The sequence below is a fragment of the Pyrgilauda ruficollis genome, unplaced genomic scaffold (genome assembly GCF_017590135.1).
Source record: "Pyrgilauda ruficollis isolate IOZ18807 unplaced genomic scaffold, ASM1759013v1 scaffold144, whole genome shotgun sequence".
NCBI lineage: Eukaryota > Metazoa > Chordata > Aves > Passeriformes > Passeridae > Pyrgilauda > Pyrgilauda ruficollis.
The window spans coordinates 566,292-587,376 of record NW_024512988.1 but is presented as its reverse complement, the minus strand read 5'-3'; the positions used below and the strand labels follow the sequence as shown (position 1 = coordinate 587,376).

Here is a 21,085-nt window from a genome sequence, read left to right as displayed (position 1 = left end):
GATTTGGGGTTTTGCTCCTCAGCACGTGAGCCTGGGCTCCAAGTGCCCCTGCCAATGTCTTCTGAAGTGACAGCAGGAGATCTCTGGGGTGAGCAGCTGTGAGAACAGGTGTAGGGAAAATTCCCCACTTTGCAAACAGAGCTGCCCCTTTGCTCCTGGAGCAGAATTCCTGCTCCTGACTCATCCCTGGCACACCAGAGTCCCTCCCTGGCTCAACAACCTGACCAGGAACAACTCAGGCAATTCTCAGGGAAGGTAGAACACACACATGAAAGTGCATCAAGATCCCTTACTGATGAACAGAAATCCATGCAATCCATGAGATTCCCTCCATTTCTCAAACACCAACCAGTTCCTGCCACCCCAGTGGCTTCAGTAGGCTCTTTACTGCTTTTTGTTAGTTTGGTTTTGTTTCATACAGGACAGGAGTCTTGTGTTTTTGAAAAAGGAACTTTCACAGGAACTTTATCCCAGCTGTCCCCCCGTGCAGCCATCCCATTCCACATCAACAGGTGAGGCAGAACTTGACCCAAAACTTCACCATGCAACATGTGGAAAGGAAAGAACCCTCCCAGAGGGGTGCCAGAACCAGCCCCTGGGTCTAACACGGGGCTCCCAAACATTTACCTCCCCTGCAGGGGATGGATGTCCCTCCTGCCTTCCACGAGCACCCTCCAGCAGACGGGAGCAGGGGCCGTACCTGGCTCGGAGATAATCAGGCTCTGGTCAGAAGGCAGCAGGAGGAACTCCCTGCAGGTGTCCAGGTCCAAGCTGGGCAGGCTTTTCTTCTGGCACAGCTCGGTGAGGATGCTGATGGCCCTGCGACAGCGGCCATCCTCCCTGGGACCGCTCATCGCCCCGTCCGCATCCTCGGCTCCCTCTGCTCTCTAGGAAACTCTCACCAGGAGGAGAGGCTGGGCTCGGGGCTCAGCACAGGAGCAGCTTCACTCCAGTTCCATCCTCTGGCGTGGCAGCACCTGCTGGGACACGCGGAGCCGCTGCTCGGAGCCGGAGCCCGCAGCCCCCGGTGCCTCATCGCCTCTGAGATCACAGCTCTGTTTACTGCCAAGGCTGCTCCAGACAAAGAACCTCCTACCAAACTCAGTTTCGTGCCCTCCACACGAGACGCATTAAAGCTGCAGCCCAGATAATTCCTTTTAACCCTTTCGCTGCTGCCCTCTCTCCAGGTGCGGAGTTCATCGTCCCAGCCCTGGATTTTGCAAATAAAATGAGTGGTGAGACCTCCTGGCTGAGGACAGCACATCAGCAGAGAGGAGGTACCGAAGTGCTCCCACAAACACTGCACAAACTACTCACAACTGCCAAAGGCAGCAGAAGAAAAGCTGCGGGTTTTATTGATTTGTTTGTGCTGTCCTAACACACCAGGCTGCAGGTGGCAATAGAGATTGAGAACGCCATTCTAGTCCATAATTAGATTTTTTTCCCTTTTACTTTCTGCAGTATTTTTTTATTCCTGTTGCAATTTAGCAGGCAGGTCATGCCACATGACAGAGCATATATTTGACAGGCAATTGTGGAGCAGGCAATTAAAATTATGTACAGCAGGATGACTTCTTGCAGCTTGTACAAACCTAATGAGCATTGTGGAGAGCCAGGGCTGAGGCTGCACAGGTCCCTCAGCCCCACAGCACAGCAGGGCATGCTCAGATCGTGTTTGTGTTTTTGTTAATGACCTGCTGGAGCACTGGGAGCTGTCACAGAAGAGTGTCCCAGGGGTGGAAGCAGCACCCAGGACAGCAGAGGCTGCCCTGGGCACAGAACCTGCTCCACACCCATTCCCAGGCTGGACAATTCCTCTAGCTCTTGGGCTGGTGTGACACAAAGGGTCTGGGTGGCACTTGAGAAGTACAAAGGCATTACCCAACACCCCTGGAAAGCTGCATCAGGGCCCTTTTGGCCACCCTGGTCCCTCCTTGGGCAGACCAAGGCTTTTTGGACACCTCACCAGCACATCCCTGCTGTCCGCACATGGCACCTGTGTCTGGCAGAGCCAAGCTCTGCTCCTCCCAAAAACTTCTGTTGCCAGGACAACATGAGTGAAGCCTTTTATTAACCCAGTAACTGGTCACAAAGAGAGGCTTTTAATTAGACATCCCCTGGCCTGGGAGTGCTCCATGAGCTGCTGCTGTGGACAGGCTGAGGCAGAAGTGCGCCCTGAGAACTCTTCCTGAAGGTGTTTGTCACCTGGCACCTGCAGCCAGCACCAGCAGCCCCAAAGGTCTGTGTTTACTGGGGAGAGATTCAGACACTGGGAGTTAAACCAGAAACTTCCCAGAGATGAAGCTCAGGTAGAGTTTGCTTTACATTTACATAACAAACTCCCTGAAGCCTCTCACCCACTTATTTTTTAAGAAACTTGAGGCTCAGATGATGTCTCAAACCTGAGATTTGGGTCCACACAACATCTGCTTGGCTGGGGAGGGAGGAACTCCTCATTTCTGCTCCTCCTTTCACTGCCTGCCCTGGGGCATTTGTGTCCCAGAGTCCCAAAACCAAAGGATTTGTACCCAAGGGGATGCAATGAGCCCCAGGCATCACGTCATGTCTCCAGCACAGCAACAGTTTCTGCCTGAGCCACCAAAACTGGCACCAAGAAAGGAGTTCCTGGAATATATCAGTCAAGTCTTGCATTTGGAATTTGAATTTATCTTAAAGAGATTTCAACAGACAAAAAAACACCACAGCAAAACTCTTTGAAAAAGGTTAATGCCCAATTGAGAGCTTGTAACACAGAAATCAATAATAAAATTCAATTATTTGGGGGAAAAAAGGGTAATTTTATTACAAGGGTAATACCAAGAACTTTTAAATTTAAAGTCACCTTGGGTCAAATATTCACCTTGATTTGCATATCAGAGGATTCCAGGCTCGCTGGATACCAATAACAGAAGATCCTGCATCCATACTCTCAACAAATATTCCTTCAGAACAAAAACCAGACTTTTTTTACACCTTGTACCTTTGAATTTATGTCACACACGCTCTTTATTGTCCAGCACAGGGAAAGAGCCAGGTGACATCTGAAAATGCAAACGCTGCTTTTCCCAAGCAGGAGCTCTGGTTCCTAATTCTCCTCTCTCACCCCCACACACACCCAGCAGTTGGGGCACAGATTTTCCCTCTCATGTCCTGATGAGAAGCTCCCACTTTGCCCCAGGAGCAGCCCTGGAGAAGTCAGATCCCATCCCCAAACCCTGCAGCTCCCTCCATCCCTCAGGGCAGCTCCTGAGCTGGCCAGAAATTCCTTTTTCCAGCTGCCTCAGACTGAGCTGGCACTTGGAGACCAAACTGCTCCCCAAGCTGTGTTTCCACCTCCCAGCATGAGAAGGAGAGACAATTCCCCAAATCCCAGAGAGCTGGCAGAGCTGAATCTCTGCAGGGGCTCAGTGGTGGTGTCTCATCCACACCCCCCTGGCATTTTGGGTTTCCTGTTTCTGGCAGAGCTTTCCCTGCAGCTGCCTGCCCTTGGCATGTAGGGAAGTGTGGATGCCTCTCCCCTACAGGGCAGCATTTATGTCCCCCCTGCTCCTGTCCAGGGCCCTGGTGTCACACTTGGAGAGGCAGAGGCAACAGTTAAACACAGCAGCAGCTGCCCCAGAAGGGCTGGCAGTGGAGTAAACCTTGGGAGGAAGTGGCTCAACAGACTCGACAAAGAAATGAGCTGCAGGCAACACAGCAGCTCTTGAATTACCTCTGCAACAACCCCTGAGGACAGGAGCACAAAATGAATGAAAACTGCAAGGAAAGAGGGAAAACTGCAAGGAAAGAGGGAAAACTGCAGCTTGTGGCAGCTCGAGGCTGCTCAGTGAGCAAGGCAGGGAGTGGGAAATTCCTAAAATCTGAGAGGCACGAAAGAGCATCATTTTTCCTGCAGTAAAGCAGAAGCCAAGCACCAGAGACAGCATTACACAAACATTTGAGGAACTGGGAGGTTTCATAGCATGCTGCAATTGGATTAATGAGGGTGTTGTGCTCCAGACATTTCCACTGGAGGGAATTTATTTCAGGGCTGGAGCAACCTGGGCTAGGGGGATGTGTCCCTGCCCATGGCAGAGGATGGAAGGGGAAGAGCTCTGAGATCCCTTCCAACCCAAACCATTCCATGATTCCATGAATGTGCCACTAAGTTGGAATCCCAGATATATTTGTCCAGCTGAGACAGAACATGATGTTCATTTAATCCACATTAGGATCTATTTGAAGCTGATATTTTTATTTCTTAATAATAACCAAGTCTGGAGAGGGAGCAGCAGCATTTATTTGTGCCAGCTCTGTCTAATAGCATGGCATTGTTTACTTTCCCAGTTAATATAATAATTGGAAACAGCTCACAAAGGATCCAGAGCTTCTTGCCAGGAAAAATGACGTGGATCTGGATCCTTTGGCAACAGCGCCGAGTCATCTGTGGATAAACACAATATTTGGGCATTGCTGTGCCCCTCCACACACTTCTGAGGGTGCTGGAGTGTGTGAACAGAGAGAAACCCAAAATCTTCACCTCATTCCTGCCTGCACAGAGAAGGAGAGCACCTTATCCTGTGGAGACAGTGAGGTAGATTTAGTTGGAGTCCAATACAATTAGTTTAAAAACAATTACTTTGTGCTAAGTATCAAAACTGCTGCACAGAGCAACAGCAGAAATATGAAGGAGATGCTGGCTCCCTCCTCGTGTGCTCTGAGTCGCTCCTGGCTGTTCATTCCCTGTTGAAATTTGAGGGTTGGGAGGAGTTATTAAATTATAGACACTCCATTACTTAAATATCCAGGAAGGAAGGGAAAGAGGGAGGAAGAGAGGGAGGGAAAGAGGAAGGGAAAGAGGGAGGAGGAGAGGGAGGGAAAGAGGAAGGAAAAAAGGGAGGAAGAGAGGGAGGCAAAGAGGAAGGAAGGGAGGGAGGGAGGAAAAGAACAAGGAAGAGAGGGAGGAAAAGAACAAGGAAGAGGGAGGAAAAGAGGAAGGGAGGAAGGGAGGAAGGGAGGAAGGGAGGAAGGGAGGAAGGGAGGAAGGGAGGAAGGGAGGAAGGGAGGAAGGGAGGAAGGAAGGAAGGAAGGAAGGATCATGCTGAATTTGTAGCCTAAAATGAAAATCCCTGGACTACAGCAGGAGCACACTCTGAGATGAGGAGTTTAAGGATAAATAACACATTTTCCTCCTGGGCACAGCCTGGGAGGAAACTGCTCAGCCCAAAGGCCACAGTGGCAGGGGGTGGCAGTCCCTGCTGCCAGCTCCTGTCCTGCAGTGCCAGCGAGGCATTCTGTGCAGGGCTGGCTTCAGTGGATTCAGGGCAAGGAAATGTGGCTCTGTGTCCTGAAAAGCTCTGATTCCAAGAGGCATCTTGGAATATGCTGTGTTGTACACAAAGCTGGAGCCGGGGCCAGGGGGATTTGGAGCTGTGTGCATTCAGGCAGGAAGAGTTCCAGAGGCAGGACTACCACCAAAAGCTCTTTCCTGCTGGTGAGGCTTCTGAAATACATTTTATTGACCTGGAATCTTTGCATATCCTCAAGGTTAAGAGTCAGAGCCTGACTTGGCAGGGCTGGAAGCTCTAAAAAGCCATTTCTGCTCCAGCAGCATCAGATGGCTGATGGTATCAGCTGAGCTGGGCTCAGGAGGCAGAGGATGAGCTGTGCTCAAAGCCATTGTCCAGAGAGCTCAGGGAGCTCTGACCTTCCACAGCTGCCTTTGACATGAGCCACAGCCTCAATAAAATGAATGAAGTGAGAGCCTGGCCTGGCTGAGATACCAGGGACCCAGGGAAGGGCTGGAGCTGTGCCAGGGCAGGTTTAGGTTGGATTTTGGGGGAGGTTCTTCCCCCAGAGGGTGCTGGGCACTGCCCAGGCTCCCCAGGGAATGGGCACAGCCCCGAGGCTGCCAGAGCTCCAGGAGAGTTTGGACAGCGCTGCCAGGGATGCCCAGGGTGGGATTTTGGGGCGACTGTGCAGGACAGGAGCTGGGCTGGACGATCCTGGTGGATCCTTCCAGCTCAGGGTGCTCCATGCTTCCATGACTTGGCAGCCTGGTGCCACCCAGGGCTATCAGCCTCTGTCAGCCTGGCAAGCTGGGCTGATTTAGGACATAAACCTCAGGAAGATTATGGCAGCAAATCCCTGGAACGAGCATTAGGCTGGGATTAGACACATGTCAATTCCTCTCCCTGAATCAAACAGTTAATCCTACATCCCCAGGTCAGAGTGGCTGCTGTTGGTCCAGGGCTGTCAGAAGGCTCAAGCTGGCCTTTGCCTAAATGTTAATGATCAATATTAACACATCCTTTCTCTGAGAGCAGATGAAAAACTGCTGCTTTTAGGGTCTCATTTCAGCCTCTGTGCCATGGACACCTCTATCAGTATCACTGCATAATTTATTTTTAAAAGACTGCACCTTCTTTGAAGGCCAATAAAGTGGTAGTGTCAGAACCCAGAAGAGAGATTAAAATTTGTCCTTGGTTATAAAGTGCTAAAGATTCCTGGGAGGCTTTTGCTCTCACATCCTGCTCAGCCACTGCAGCTCAGGGGAGCAGGAGGAGCCCTTTGACATTTAATCCCAGCAGGCTCCAGGTGGCATTCAGGGTTTCCAGAGCAGGAGAAGGCTTTGGCCATTGATCCCCAGCTCCAGCAGCCATGAAATAAAGGATCTTTGGGTTTGAAACGTCCTCAGTCCACACAGCATATGGCTTTATCTCAGCACCATTTCCATCAGGAAAGAAGAGAGGGGTGGATAAAAGGCCCTGGATAAATTCCATTTGTCTGCACAGTCAGAGATTGAACACATCCATCTGCAGCCACCTTCCAGTAACACCTGGCAGGGAGGGCAGGAGGTCCCAAGCCCCACATTCCTTGGAATTAACCCAGGCTTTAAACCATTAGTGTTTTCATGGAAACCAAAAAGCAAAGCAGGAGATCCTTAATCTCAACCCTCCGGAAGAACCACTCTAAATTGCTGTCTGTAACGGGAAATAAGGAGTTATAAGCTGGGGTTTTCCCCCCCACCCAGTGTGCTAACAAAGTATTTGCTGTATTCTGGTTATTTTTATCTCTCCCAGTGGAAATACAAGTAATAAAAATAGCAGTATTTTATAACAGGGAAAACAAAACCTATGGTGCACAATTGTGCCTCGGAGAGAAAACCCTGTAATGTTTTTATTTCAGGAGAATATTAACATGTGAAAAGAAACCTGAGAGCTCCTTGATTAACCTGCTCCAGCAGCCTCCAGAGAGGAGCATGGATGTGCAGGAGCTGCTTTTCCTGGGCTGATGCTTCCCACCAACACCCTCAAGGAGCCAAGTCTTTGACCAAGTCTCCTTACCCCTGTCTCTCCTGCTCTCCCAGGCACCTTCCAGCCCTTGGGAGTGGTGTGGGTCACAGCCATTCCCAGCTCATCCCACTCAGGCATCCCACACCTCTTTCACAAGACCCACAGCCAGCAATCCCAGTGTTTTTTCCTGGTTAGAGGCGTGTGGATGTGTGTGGAGGAACTGTTTACACATCCAGCTCACCCTCAGAGCCTCCTCTGCAGGGAGCTCCCCTGGGAGCCCAGAGCAGCATTTGCAATACTCCTATTAATAAAAAGAAAAAAGAGAAAGCCCTTGTCAATCACTTCACTACTTAATAATCTCCTTCCACAGGTGACAACAGACAGAATCCTAAATGACAGATGTGCTGGCAATCCTGTCCCCAAGGACCCTCGTGGAGAAATAACCGGGTTCAGCTGAGCCATGCAGCACGTGGGCCTTTCCCAGCTTTGGCTCCTGCTGCATCTGCTTTCCCAGAGCTCCATACCCCCCAAAAGAGGGGCATCAGTCTGGAATAAAGCTGTCCTTGCCAGCTGCCCATGCGCAGAGCAGGAGAGCCCACAGCAGTGGGATGGTTTGGGAGGAAGGGCCCTTAAAGCCCACCCAAGGCCCCCCCTGCCATGGCAGGGACACCTTCCTCTCCCCAGGCTGCTCCAAGCCCTGTCCAGCCTGGCCTTGGACACTCCCAGAAGAAAATGTACAGGCTGCCTTCCCAAACACAAAGGTTCCAGCCTAGGAGGGCTCACCCTGGAGAAAGGCTGGGATGGTGGGCAAGGGGATGATGCAGGGACTCTCTGTGGGGTGTTGGCTGCTCCTGCCAGCATCAGATCCCAGGGCCAAAAGAGTTCACTGGGATTTTTTTTTTTTTTGTTTAAATGTCTTTACTTACTGATAACATTATTTCCCAAGGCTCTAAATGACAAGAGACAAGGGCACCCTGCTGTTAGCTTTGGCAGAGAGCTGTTTGCTGAGTTCATCTGCTGTCTGACAGTCAGACACCCTCCCAGCACTGCCTCAGAGCCCAGCACCAGGGCAGGGCTGCAATGGGATGGACTCTAAAGTCCCTTCAACCCAAACCTCTCTGTGATTCTGTGACTCTGAGAACTCAGGAGCAAACAGGAAAGAACATTGTTGAGTCAAAAGGAAGAAGTAACTCATCAGGGAACTGGGATACATGTCTTGATTTGGATGAAACTCTGCCATCTTACAGATATGGCCCCCATAAATCACATTTCACCTGTGATTCTGCAGGCAGAAATCCTTCTTGTGAAGTCACTTGCTGTGCCCATCACCCAGGAAAGGCAAGAAGAAGAGAGATCTTTGGAACCACAGGGCAGGACAGAGTCTCCAGACCCAGCATAACTGAATTACTTTCCACAGAATTTAGTTTTCAACAGCAAGCAGCAAATAAGGTGGCCTGGCACAATGATGTTCTGCTCAGCCACTAGAAGGACCCTGGGTCTGTATCTGCAGGAGAATTAGGCTGATTATAATTGGCAGGAGATTAAACTGGTTTGACATGTCCACAGTCCCCCCGAACCAGCAGCACCAGATCTCCTGCTGGGAAAGGGAACTGGGAAATGGAGGAGTTAACAAAGAGCACACTGAGGTTTTTCTGGACACCCAACTGGGAAAGAGAACTCCCAGACAGCATGGCAGAGGGTTGAATGCCGACTACACACTCTGATTAATCAGGTTTTCCAGAGGGCAGGAGAGCATGGCACAAGGCTGGTAAAACCAGGAACACCCTGCAACTTCATCAGGAGACCCAGACCACCCACAGGAGCCCACAGCACCATCAGCTCTGCCAGTGAGTAAAGAAGGAAGAGCCAAAATATCTCAGTATTCCAAATTTTGGCTCTGCCTGTTGCTGAACTCATTCCAGGTGGTTATGCCCTTCCTTTCTGTTCAGTGCAGGGCAGCAGGACAAGAGCTGGACACAGGGGAAGTCCAGCCCACCCCACAGCTGTTATTAACACTCGGTGTCCTGAGCTCCAAGGAGGATCAACACACCCAACATCCATGGCAGGGCTTGATTTGACCCAGAAATCCAGGGCTGAGACCCCTGGCAGGCTGAGACCTCTCCTGGCCTCAGCTTTGCTCAGCACCAAGAACAAACAAGCCCAAGAGGAGCATCAGATCCAGGGCCCTGCCTGCAGGTGGGCTCAGATCTCAGAGCAAACCCATGCAGTGACTCCCTGGGTACTGCTCTACTCATGGAAAGGAGCTCAAACCAAAACTTTGAGAGACAGAAAGTGGCTGAGGAGCATCTCCTTCCTGGGCAGGTGTCAGCAGTGCAGAGAGCACCCAGAGCTACGCTGCAGGCCTGGCTCAAGTCCAGGAGAAGATTTCAGATGAGAAGTTCCTTGGTGGTGCTCAGCCTGGAGGAGACTGAGGGGAGACTTCATTGCAGTTACAGCTTCCTCATGGGGGGAAGAGGAGGAGCAGATGCTGATCTGCTCTCTGTGACAGTGACAGAACCCAGGGAAGGGCTGGAGCTGTGCCAGGGGAGTTTAGTTTGGATCTCAGGGAAGGTTCTTCCCCCAGAGGGTGCTGGGCACTGCCCAGGCTCTCCAGGGAATGGGCACAACCCTGAGGCTGCCAGAGCTCCTGGAGAGTTTGGACAACACTGCCAGGGATGCCCAGGGTGGGATTTTGGGGTGTCTGTGTAGGGCAGGGGTTGGACTGGGTGATGCTTTTTGAGTCCCTTCCAGCTCAGGATATTCTGTGATCTGTGATTCTGTGATTTGTGATTCTGTGACTCTGTGATTCTGCTCCTTGGCACTACCTGGTGACATTCCCACATGAGGTTTTTCACTAAGAATGGTTCATTTCCACTTGCCAGAGGCAGGGGACAGAGCTGGTGACCTGCACAGAGCTCCTGCTCGCTGGAAGCTCCAGCAGAGCCCTGTGGCCACAGCAATGAGAGCAGACACAGGGGCCGTTCCCACATCCCATCCCCAGCCCTGGTGCCCACGGAGCTGCCCAGGGCAGGAGGCAGGGAGGGGATGGATCATTCTGCTGCCAGCTGTGCCCAGCACAAACATGCCCGGCTCTCCCCACCAGCTCTGCTCACAGACCCGGAGCTCTGTGGGGCTGGGATGGAGAGAAATGGATGATACTGAACCCCCAGGTCTGCAGTGCCCTTCCAGCAGGGCCCTGTGAGGGGGCAGATGGAGCAGGGCCGAGCCCTTCACTCCAAGTGAATCTCCCTTTCCAAAGCTCCTTCCCAGCCATTCCATGGGCCACAATGGGGGATCTCTGGGGGTCACCAGGGCCCTGTGAGGGGAGCAGATGGAGCAAGGCCAAGCCCTTCACTCCAAGTGAATCTCCCTTTCCAAAGCCTCTTCCCAGCCTCCCTTTCCAAAGCCCCTCCCAGCAATTCCATGGGCCATGCTGGGGGATCTCTGGGGGTCACCAGGGCCCTGTGAGGGGAGCAGATGGAGCAAGGCCGAGCCCTTCACTCCAAGTGAATCTCCCTTTCCAAAGCCCCTTCCCAGCCATTCCATGGGCCACAATGGGGGATCTCTGGGGGTCACCCCACATGTGCCCTCAGCGGGGCCCTCCCCACCTGCAGAACCCAAAGCCGAGGGTTTCTGCCCCAGAACGGCTCCTGCTCCCCCGGCGCCCGGCGTGCTCACAGCACCATCTGCTGCCGCCATCCGGGCAGCAGATTTTAAGGAATGAGCAGTTAATTTGGGGATGGTGCATGAATTGCACGCCATAGTCCCTGCCTTCACGGTTATCCAGAGCTCTCCGTGCTTCCTACCCCATCTCTGAAGTAGCAGCACCTTCCCTGAGCTCCTGAGCTGACCAAACCCCGGGCTGGCTCCAAATCTGTCTCCAAATCTGTCTCCAAATCTCTGATTTATGAAGAAGAATTCACCCTGAGCCTGGGCCCTGCTGGTTGCAACATCTCCTTCCTCTGGAAACATTTAGTGCAAATAGAGAGGATGAAGAATTTACATTTGGGATTGCCTGGAGACACAGACTCCGAGAGGAAACAAGACTCAGTTCGGAATTTTGCACCTCCTTCTGCAGTCAGTAGCAAACCCCCTGTCAGATCTAGAGCACAGACCGTGTTGCTGTGCCTGGTGGCAGCTGCAGAACTGCACCAAGCATGGCTCCAAAAGAAAATTCCAAATGGGTGGGGGCTCCAGGCACTTTCAGAGCTCTCTCTTTCCTGACAGGAAGGTGATCTGAAACAGATGCACACTGCAATGCAGATCCCATTGTCCACAGCACAGCCCAAAGGTGTATCCCAGCCCCATATTCCCACAGTGGTGGAAATCTTCAAAAGATGAGATTTCCAAACACTTCTGAGCAATTCTTTCACCACAAAAGGCTTTTGGTTTTGTCTCTGATATACAGGATAAAAAAGTAAAGTTACTCTGAGCCAGGCAGCGGCTGGGCAGGTTTAGTTGGGGCGGCTCGTCCTGCCCAGCCCCAGAGGCTGTGGCTGAGGGAGGGCAGGGGCTGAGCTGCACAAACAGCAGAAAGTTCTGCCCCTGGGCAGTGCTGGGGGTGCAAAAAGGGCCAGTCAGCAGATCACAGAATCCCAAAATAGTTTGGTTTTTAGGGAGCCTTAAAGCTCATCCCATTCCTGCCATGGTCAGAGACACCTTCCACTATCCCTTCCACTATCCCAAGCCCTCTCCAGCCTGGCCTTGGACAATCCCAAGGGTGGAAGATGAACATCACTGCCAGGATGAAGCAGCAGGTACAGCCCATCACTGTTCCTTGTGAGGGGTCCCCCAGCACCCCCAGCCACTGTGACCCAGCCTTGTGCCATCTGCCCAGTGAGGCTCTGTGCTAAATGTGCTCCTCTGATGTGTCAATGAGAGGAGCAGGAATTTATATCCCTGGTTTTAAACCCTGCTAATTTAGCAAACATTATCCTGGTTCCTAAGCATTAACCCAGGTGGAGATCAGCCAGCACTGTGCTGCAGCCCGTGGGAGGCAGTGGAAGGTAATTTGGCCAAGAGCTGTTTGCTCAGCCTTAAGTGCTTTGTTCTGCTCCATCTCCTCCACCAACACTGAGCAAAGGACATGGGAACAGTCAGGAGTGCAGTTCAGCCTCTGTGAGCCTTTTCAGGCACTGGAGTGACCCAGAGCTCACATAAGGAGAGAGATTAATCAGGGGAAGGAAGGCCAGTGCTCTGGAGGAGATCCAGACCCATCATCTCAACCCTCAGACAGCAGTAACTCCAAAATCATCTGTGTCTGCAGAGATATCCACACCCTGGAAGTGTCCAATGCCAGGCTGGATGGGGCTTGAAGCAAGATGGGACAGTGGAGTCCCTGTCATGATGGCAGGGGTGGAACTGGATGAGTTTAAAGCCTTTTACAACCCAAACCTTCCTGGGACTCTGTAACAGATGTGAATTCTACAATAGCAGCAAGGGGTTGAATAGTTTAGCAGCCGTTTCTAATCCTTGGTAGGATTTTGGGATGGGATTTTTCACCCTGGGTTGAAGTGAAAATTGGCAACTATGTGATGGGGTGAACAGCTCAGTGTCACTGGAGCAAGCCAGGAGAATTAATTAAAGCCAGGAGAATTAAACCCAGGGCATTAAGAGAAAGAAAATCCAAGCAAGCCTGAGCGGAGTCAAACAGAGGAGCTGCAAATGCCAGATGCCAGCCCAGCCACAAAGGCCAACTGCAGGCACCCAAAGAGCTGGAGCAGATGGGCTGGTGGAGCTGGGACTGCTCTGGACACAGCCAGGCAGCACCTGGCAAAGAGAAACAACCCCCCCTGAGACCTTGATGCCTCAGGTTTTGGCTTTTCTATTTTTCAGATTCTGTGCTGCTTTAGTGTGTGGGTCTGGGCTTCATATTATGGGATGGTGAGCTCTCTGTGCAGAGCAGGGAGACAAAACAATTCCTGCTCTTGCTGGGGACCAAGGACAAATGATCCAAATCTCAGCCCAAGAGCACAAACAACGTGGACTGAAGAGAGAAAAACAAGAAGGATGGGACTGCATGGGCTAAAGCTGGAATTGGACAATTAACTCCAATATGCAAATGGACCAAAACTTATAAAAGTGAGAGACCCCATGACCAGTCATGCATTTTGTGACCATTTTGGTTCATCTTGGGCGCAGCCCTGGCTGGGCTCTTGTGCTGCCCAAGGTGGATCCATTGAGGAGATCCTTTTAATAAATCCCTGCTTTATTCTTTAACTCTGTCCAGCCTCTGTTCTAGCTCATCCTTCTCAAGGCATCATCCTCCTCACTGCTGCTCTGGCAGCTCCAGGGAGGCTGAGCAGGGCACTCACACCCCTCATGCCCACGCAGAGCCACACCAGCTGTGCTGCCAGGGTTTGGGCTGAAAGTGCAACAGTTCAGGTGCAAACCACCTGTGGTGAGTTTTGCCTGGGTCCTGGGTCTGCAAAGAGATAGGAGCAGCTGTTGGTTGGTGTAAAGTTGTTTATTGCATTAATACATCAGCCTCGAAGATGAGGAGTTCAGATTATTAAAGTCTGTAGTAAAAAAATTAAAAATTTTCTGCCATAGAGTCCTGATGTTCTGAGCAGAAGCAGCGGAAGCTACTACCCTTTTTTTTTTTTTTCCACCCCAGTACAGGGGGATTTTATTCATAAACCATCCAATCAGCTAAAATCACGATTCTAAAACATTCTTCGTACACCTATATGAGCTTAATTCCAATGTGAAAAAGCAGTGTCAGTTTTTACCCAAAATTGACACAAATAGTTCTGTCTGTTCATGCAAATAGTTCAATCTGTTCATGCAGATGGTTCTATCTGTTCTATCTAGCAAGCAAGTTCTATCTAGCAAGCAATGTCCTGCTATGTTTTTGTCATGTCTGGAGCTAAGTTAATTTTGTGGAAGGTAACATTGCTGAATTTTAGGGCTTTTACAGCTACCACAGTCTCTTCAGGCACTTGAGATATATTTCTACTTAAAACTAAAACTTACACTCCTGCTTTGTGTCTGTGTGGCTTGATGTATTTCAGTTCCTCTAAAGGCTCCAACTCAATCCTTTCTCTCTCTGAGGGACTCAGAAGGTTTTTATTCCATGCATTCCAGCACAGCTGTTCCCTGGGCAGGGAGCAGAGCCCAGCAGGTGCAGCAGTGAACGCAGGTGTGCTTTGTTTCAGCAGGAACAGAAGCTTCAGTGAAGCTCACTGAACCTTTTCCTGGAACACAGCTCTCATCAAGGAGCCTCGGTGACACTCAGCCACCTCAGGCACTCAAAGAATAAACACAGAGCGAGAGAAAAATTGGAGTTTGTTATGAGCCTGAAGGGAGCTGTGGGTACATAACAGACCTGCCTGGATCAGAGCCTTCAGCTGGGTTTTGGAAGTTCAGACACACCCCAGGCTGGGAGGCATTCCAGGGTACCAGAGCTCTCCCTCACTGGCTGCAGAAAAATTATTCCAAGGGAGCTTTAGCTGAGATGTGTGGAAAATGACCAGATAATACTGGCTTTCACATTTATGTATTAGATTTTTTATGTATTGTATTAGATGCTGTTAGTGATTATAAATATTTAGAAATAGTATCAGCTAAAAAAAAGGCTTTTGTGTAACTAAAAAGAGTGCAAGGCCATCCACTGACCAACCTGTCCAAGTGATAACTGTGACACGGAGCAGAGTACTGGAGGACTCAGAGAGAATTAGAGAATACCATGTTAAATTTAAGGAGGACACATTAAAATCTTATCAGAGGATGTGAAACAGCAGGATGGAGACACAAGAAGAAATAAAATATATTGACCTGACACCCAGGGCGTCATGCAGTGTGAAGAAGTCAAACAAAGGAATTCCCAAAACATCAGAAAATTCACAAGAATGTTTGAATAATGCATGAAACACATGAATCTGCATGTGATGGTATAAAGATAACACTGTCTGTATGTACATGTGTGTTCTTTGGCTGTTGGAAATGGATTTGTAGAAATTTTTTTGAAACTTGTTTCCAGTTCCATTTCTCTCTCAACAATGTCTGTCTCATTCCATGGCATTTCTAAGTCACCATTTCTTATCTCAGTGTTTGCATACGGATGCACACTGTGTGAGCCTTCTGTCAGGTTTGGAGAATTTTCTACAAAACCATTTCCCACATTTTCCCCTCTTTCTTAAATGGAAAAAAAAATCTTCTTTGACAGTTTAGAAGATTAAAAATAGAATAAAATTTTTAAAACACCTCTCAGTTGCCCCATCTGTGGTTCGGAAAAAGCCATAATCCGACACTGGAGTTTTGTCTCTTATTTTATCCCTTACTAAACTTTACAATAATTCTTTATCCTGTTTTTCACAGGTGCAGACTCAGTCCCCTTCCTCCTGGCTCCTGTCAGAGCAGTCCCTGCTCCAGCTGCTGGGCTGAGCTGGGCTGAGCTGGGCCCAGCCCAAGACCTGCAAAGCTCAGTTCTATCTCTGGTTCTGAGCAGGGAAGCCAGGACACGGCTCCAGCAGCAACATCCACACAAAAATTGGGATTTTACAGCAGTGGGAGCAGCTCAAGGCACATCCACCAGCTCCAGGTGAGGGAACACAGCAGAATTCCAGGTGTGCAGCTTTTTCACTGCATGCAAAATGTCCAGAGACCTCCCAACTCTTGTGTTCCATGCCCAGGCGTAGATAAATGTGACAAATCTTTTTTTGCAGCCTCAGCTGGGCTCACCTGGGCTCCTGCAGCCCGAATTTCACCCTATTTCCACACTGCAGGTGTTGTCAGGAAAGTCTTGTGCCAGGTGTGGATCTGTATCTGATGATGTGCAAGAAAGAAGCGCAAATTGAAAGAATGATTTTTCTAATTTAATAGAAATAAGCAACCAAAATGGGTTCCAAACAATGCTTTAAACTGAGCTAATACAACGTCTACAGCACATTCCAGAGCACTTAACAAGAAATATTTACAGGCAGCTAAAATATTAAATAACCAGGGAAAGAAAAATTTGATTTTAATTACACACCAGCAAAAACAGGAACAGAACAATTCAAAACAATAACTTTTAAAAAAAAAAGTTAAATAGGATGATTCAGATAATACAATATCACAGAAACAGCACTTGGGGTTTTTTTAAGAATCATATTAAAAGATGAGGCAAGTTTATTATGTGCAAAATGAGCCAGCTCCAGTACTGGAAGCAGGAAATAATTGAAGAATCAAAGAATGCCATGATTTAACCCTTCCAGGAGAATGTTTACATGTAAAACAAGCTTTGCACTGCACAAATCTGTATAGGATTATTTACATGTGTCCTGGTGTTCTGAGCCTAAAAATCCCCCAGTGCAGGTGAGCACAGGTGTGCCAGGGGAGCTCACTCCAGACTGAATCCTGCCAAAGTCCAGCTTACAAAATATTCCAGTACCTCTCTTAAATAAATTCTAAAGCCAGCAGCCTCCAGCTGTGATTTCACCCAACAGACAAGGCCCAAACTGCATTTCATACATTTCTTAGTCCACTTAAAATAAAGATTCCCAAATTAACTGCAATTTTGGAAAGCTCTTTCAATCCTGATGCATCAGAAAGCAGAGAAAAAAGGATCCCCGTAAGCCAAGTGGAAGTAGATGGAAGAGTTACTGCACACACACTTTGAGAAGACAAATCACCATACCCAAAGATACAATCCATACGTGCCATCTGTGTAAACTGTGGCATTTACATTTTTATTTTAAAAAAAGTACCTCCATTATTTGCTCAAACAGCTACTTCTTAAAAAAATATGGAACTTTCCCCAATTTTTTAAAATAAAATGCCACACTCTATATTGTCAGGAACTGCTGCAGACTTTGTTTTTAAAAGCTAGGCTTTGTGATTTGCATACAAACTTCCCTATAAAATCCTTATCCGAAGGAAAGGATTCCTGTCATGCTGACAGGCAAATGACAAAGCAGTTTTATTGCTTTTTTCTGAGGAAGAGAGTGAGAAAAACAAGGAAAAGCCAACTGGGAAAAGCCAATTCCCAGTACACCACACAAACAGATTCAAAATACTGTTGCAATAACCTAAACTTTTCCAAAACCAGGTGATAAACCAGAAATTTGGACTCATTTTAGGGACTTTTCCAGTTGCTTGAAATGTTTAACCCAGCATAGAGTGTCACAGTGAAGTGTCACAGTGACACCCCACAGAGGAACAACATCTCCACACTTAACTGAGCATTTCTGTTTGCAGAAGTTGGGGAAATCCCCTTTTTTTGGACAATAGCTCTGCCTTATTGTGCTCTAGGCCAGTTAATTCCAGGGCACAGCTAAATAAAAGCCCTGAGCCCATTTAGCTGTTGAATTCCCTCTCATCACCAGGAATTCATGGCAGGACAGCAGCTCACACTGGGCACTTTGCACTCTCATTTCAAATTGCTTTTTCCTTCTTTGGATTTACTCAAAACTTGAGGGACAACAAAAATTCTCACCCAAAATGGAGACACAGATTTTTGGGAGTTATTTTTAAATAAGAGCAGAGTTGCACCAAGTGCCAGATTCCTCCTGCCGCCCCAATTTTACAGATTTCCTGATGTAAACTGTGCTCTGATTCCCCAGGTAAAGCCACTCACGCTCTGCACACCCAGCAGCTGGCACAGAGATGCCCAGAGAATTAATGTGGCTCATTAACACAAACCCAGTAATGAGTTACACCAAAAATTGTTTCCACTGAGCAAACTGTTCCCAGTTCTGTGACGAACACCCAGCCTACAGGATCAGGGAAGGGATTAGCAGAGCTTATCTACCCTTTCAAATAATTTCAAATAGAACTTTGCTGCTTTCAAAACAATCACTGAACTGCTGCTTTGGGAGATCAAAAATGAAAGGGGAAGAAGAAGAGAATGTTTTGTTTCCTTGTATAAAGGAAACACTTGAGATTTCTTGCACACATTCAAAATTCCACATAATCCTACTGAGCGCTGGGGATGGATGGGAGGAGCAGCTCTGGAGGGTCGCTGGGGTCTGTGCAGGGGAAGAACTCAGGCTCAGCAAGGTCCAGCTCAGCTGCACTCCTGGTGTGCACAAGATGCTGAGCATGAGCTGGCCAAGTTCTCCACCTGGAATGAAGTGTTGGAGAGGCCACCTCAAAGGCAAGGCTGTCCCAAAACACTGGGAACTGCTCTGGGGTCTGGCTGGGGAGCAGAGGGTCCTGGTCCTGCAGCAGCTGGGGGACATGAGCCTCCCTGGAGGGTCTGGGGTGAGTCCTTCCCACTGTGCTCCACCTGAGATCCCCTGAACTCTGCTGGGATCCCCCTGTCCTATGCTGGGATCCCTTGAGCTCTGCTAGGATCCCCTGGGCTCCATCTGGGACCCCCTGGGATCTCCTGAGCCCCACCTGGGATCCCCCATGCCCATCCCATGCTCTGGCTCATCCCCGGGGTCTCTGCAGGATCCAATCCCCAGCTGCTGCCCAGGGAAGAGCTCAAAAGGTGAAGCCTGAAGGTACCAGAAGTGCCACAAAAACAGGAGCCCCGAGTGAAGAGAGTTCACAGAATCTTATTTTCATGATAATTTTAATAATATTCCTTTTGCAAAATGAAGCTGAGAAACTAGAAATGCATAAATAGGCAATACACAGAGCCATGAAATGATCCCTTGTCACTACCAGTGTCCTATTCACACATCAGCTTTTCCACAGACAAAGTTGTTGCTCTTTGTCAATTTAATATGTTGAAGTGGAATTCCTTTTCCTTTCACATACAAACTGGTAAAAAATAAATTTAAAACAGCACTGTTAATGTCTAAGAAATTAAAAAAAAACAACCAGTTTGAGTTTGAAGTGTAACATTTGAGTGAAGAAGTGAGCTGGAAGTTAAAAACATTTTCAGTCCCCTCATTTATTGCAATAGAGAGAATCCCAAGGTACACAGACCTGGTTCTTATAAAAGAAACCAGTGATTTGCATAAAAACTGCTGAGAGCATTTCTCAATTTGATATTGTGCTAAAATATTTCTCTTTACCATGATGGTAAAGCGTGTACAATGTCACAGGAATTGTTGTGCTGAGCACACCAAACCCCCAGGGATCTCCCACAGAATTGCTGGATCCACACAAACGATGGCAAACTCAGAGTCTGCCATCTCGAGCTCATTGCTTACATGAATTCTTCAACTTCCTTTAACAAGATCAACATGAAGGCCAGAAATTGTATTTATTTCTAGCACTGACTCGTGTCGGTAAAGAAAACAACTTCTGGAGCTGTAACTCCTTGTGATTCCATGATTTCTAACCAGGAATGCTGGGATGGAGGCAGTGCAAGGGCAGGCACTGCAGAGGTGCCCCAAGGGTTACTGAGGGAATTGGGAAATTGTTCTGTTCTCACTCTTTGACCAAAAACCACTCAAGGCCAAACCCTGTGCAAGTGTTTTGTTCAATGGATGGACAGGCAACCCAAACTCAGACTGATTCCAATCTTCCTGCACATTTCCCTCACAAGCTGCTTCTGAAGAAAGTTCTGAGAAGTACTCTAAGAAAAATAAGACAGAACCTCAAAATGAATGCAATGTTAGAAATAGCATATATTACAAATCTTTTCTTGATAGGAACAATCAATAAGAATACATATTAGCTTAAAAACAGTTCAGCAAATGTTGCTGACCTGCAAGAAATCTCAATTCACTATTTACAAATAAGACAAAGTGAATACAGGAAATTTTACACATTTGGTAGTTAATAGGTTATTGTTTGCCGAGTGGTCTTATTAGAAACTGATATTTAGGAAGACTGGAAAAACACCCCAACCAGTTATTACCTCTTCAGTCTATATTTTAAGTACAGAAAAGCAGAGAATGAATACTGGAGAGAACATTCTGCCTCGTCAGGGGGTCAGGGACAGATGACAACGCTGAGACTTCTGCCATGGATGCCATTAAAATGTTCTGGGCACAGGAGTTTAATAAATACACCTTGTCCTACTGAAAGGGATTGGAGCCACCAGCTTAGCCTTTCATCTGCCTCCCATTCCTGCACTCGCCCATTCAGAACAGTTTAATGATTTTTCTTTCTTCTTCCTTTTGCTATACATGAAATGGAGTAAAGAAAGCAAAATGTCAACGGCTGGATGGACACAGAAGATCAGTTATTCACAGTCCTGCTTCAATGAGATGATCAAAGCAACGACCAACACACACTTGAGTGGACACAGAGGGGGTTTCAGGAGCTCTGCTCACAGTTTGCACTGCAGTGTAATGCAGGACACAGTCACTGAGTGGGTCCAGTCCTGCAGGTGGTGTCACTACAGTCTTATCTGTACATGGAACATCTCCTATCACATCTGCTTCTCTTCAACATTCCTCCACCTCTGTCTGTGAGACCAGCATGAGTGTGTCCCCTCCATCAGGAAAAGAAAGAATATAGCAAGTAATCAAGGAAAAAAAAAAATACAAACCACCAAAAATTTACAATACAGGTTTTTTCCCCTTTTGATGCGAATGTTTTTCTGTACAAGTGTTTTTTGTTATCTAATACTGTTTAAAAAGCTATCAGCTTCTGCAAGATGGCCACTGTAGGCATGATAATATTCCAGGAACACTTAAATAACAGTTTTTACAATAAATTTTAGGTCCATATCATTAGATTACTTTATATGCACTGGTCTCTCATCTGATTTTAGGCGTTTTCTACGTGGTTGTATAAAATCTTCATCGGAGTCCTCAGTTATTTCACCATCATCCTCTTCCTGCTCAAATTCAGGCAAAGGCTGGAAGGTCCTGTCTGAGTAGATCTCTGTAAGTTTATCTTCAAAGTACAATGCAACTGCCTTCCCTGCCTGTGCTACTTCTGAATCAGCCTGTGGATGAAAGAAGACAGGAATATTCACCTGT

General features: G+C 48.2%; 2 protein-coding genes across 2 annotated transcripts in view; both read right to left on the bottom strand.

Annotated features, from left to right (window-relative positions):
• Positions 1–927, bottom strand: part of SYT6 (synaptotagmin 6) — a 34,173-nt gene extending 33,246 nt beyond the window's left edge. Inside the window, exon 1 of the mRNA XM_041460512.1 lies at positions 701–927. Within this exon, the coding sequence (XP_041316446.1) occupies positions 701–854 (154 nt within the window). The 5' untranslated portion in view covers positions 855–927. The remainder of the gene's footprint in view (positions 1–700) is intronic.
• A 15,148-nt stretch (positions 928–16,075) lies between these two features.
• TRIM33 (tripartite motif containing 33) overlaps positions 16,076–21,085 on the bottom strand; it is a 43,770-nt gene continuing 38,760 nt past the window's right edge. Inside the window, 1 exon segment of the mRNA XM_041460481.1 lies at positions 16,076–21,051. Coding sequence (XP_041316415.1) covers positions 20,839–21,051 — 213 coding nt within the window. The 3' untranslated portion in view covers positions 16,076–20,838.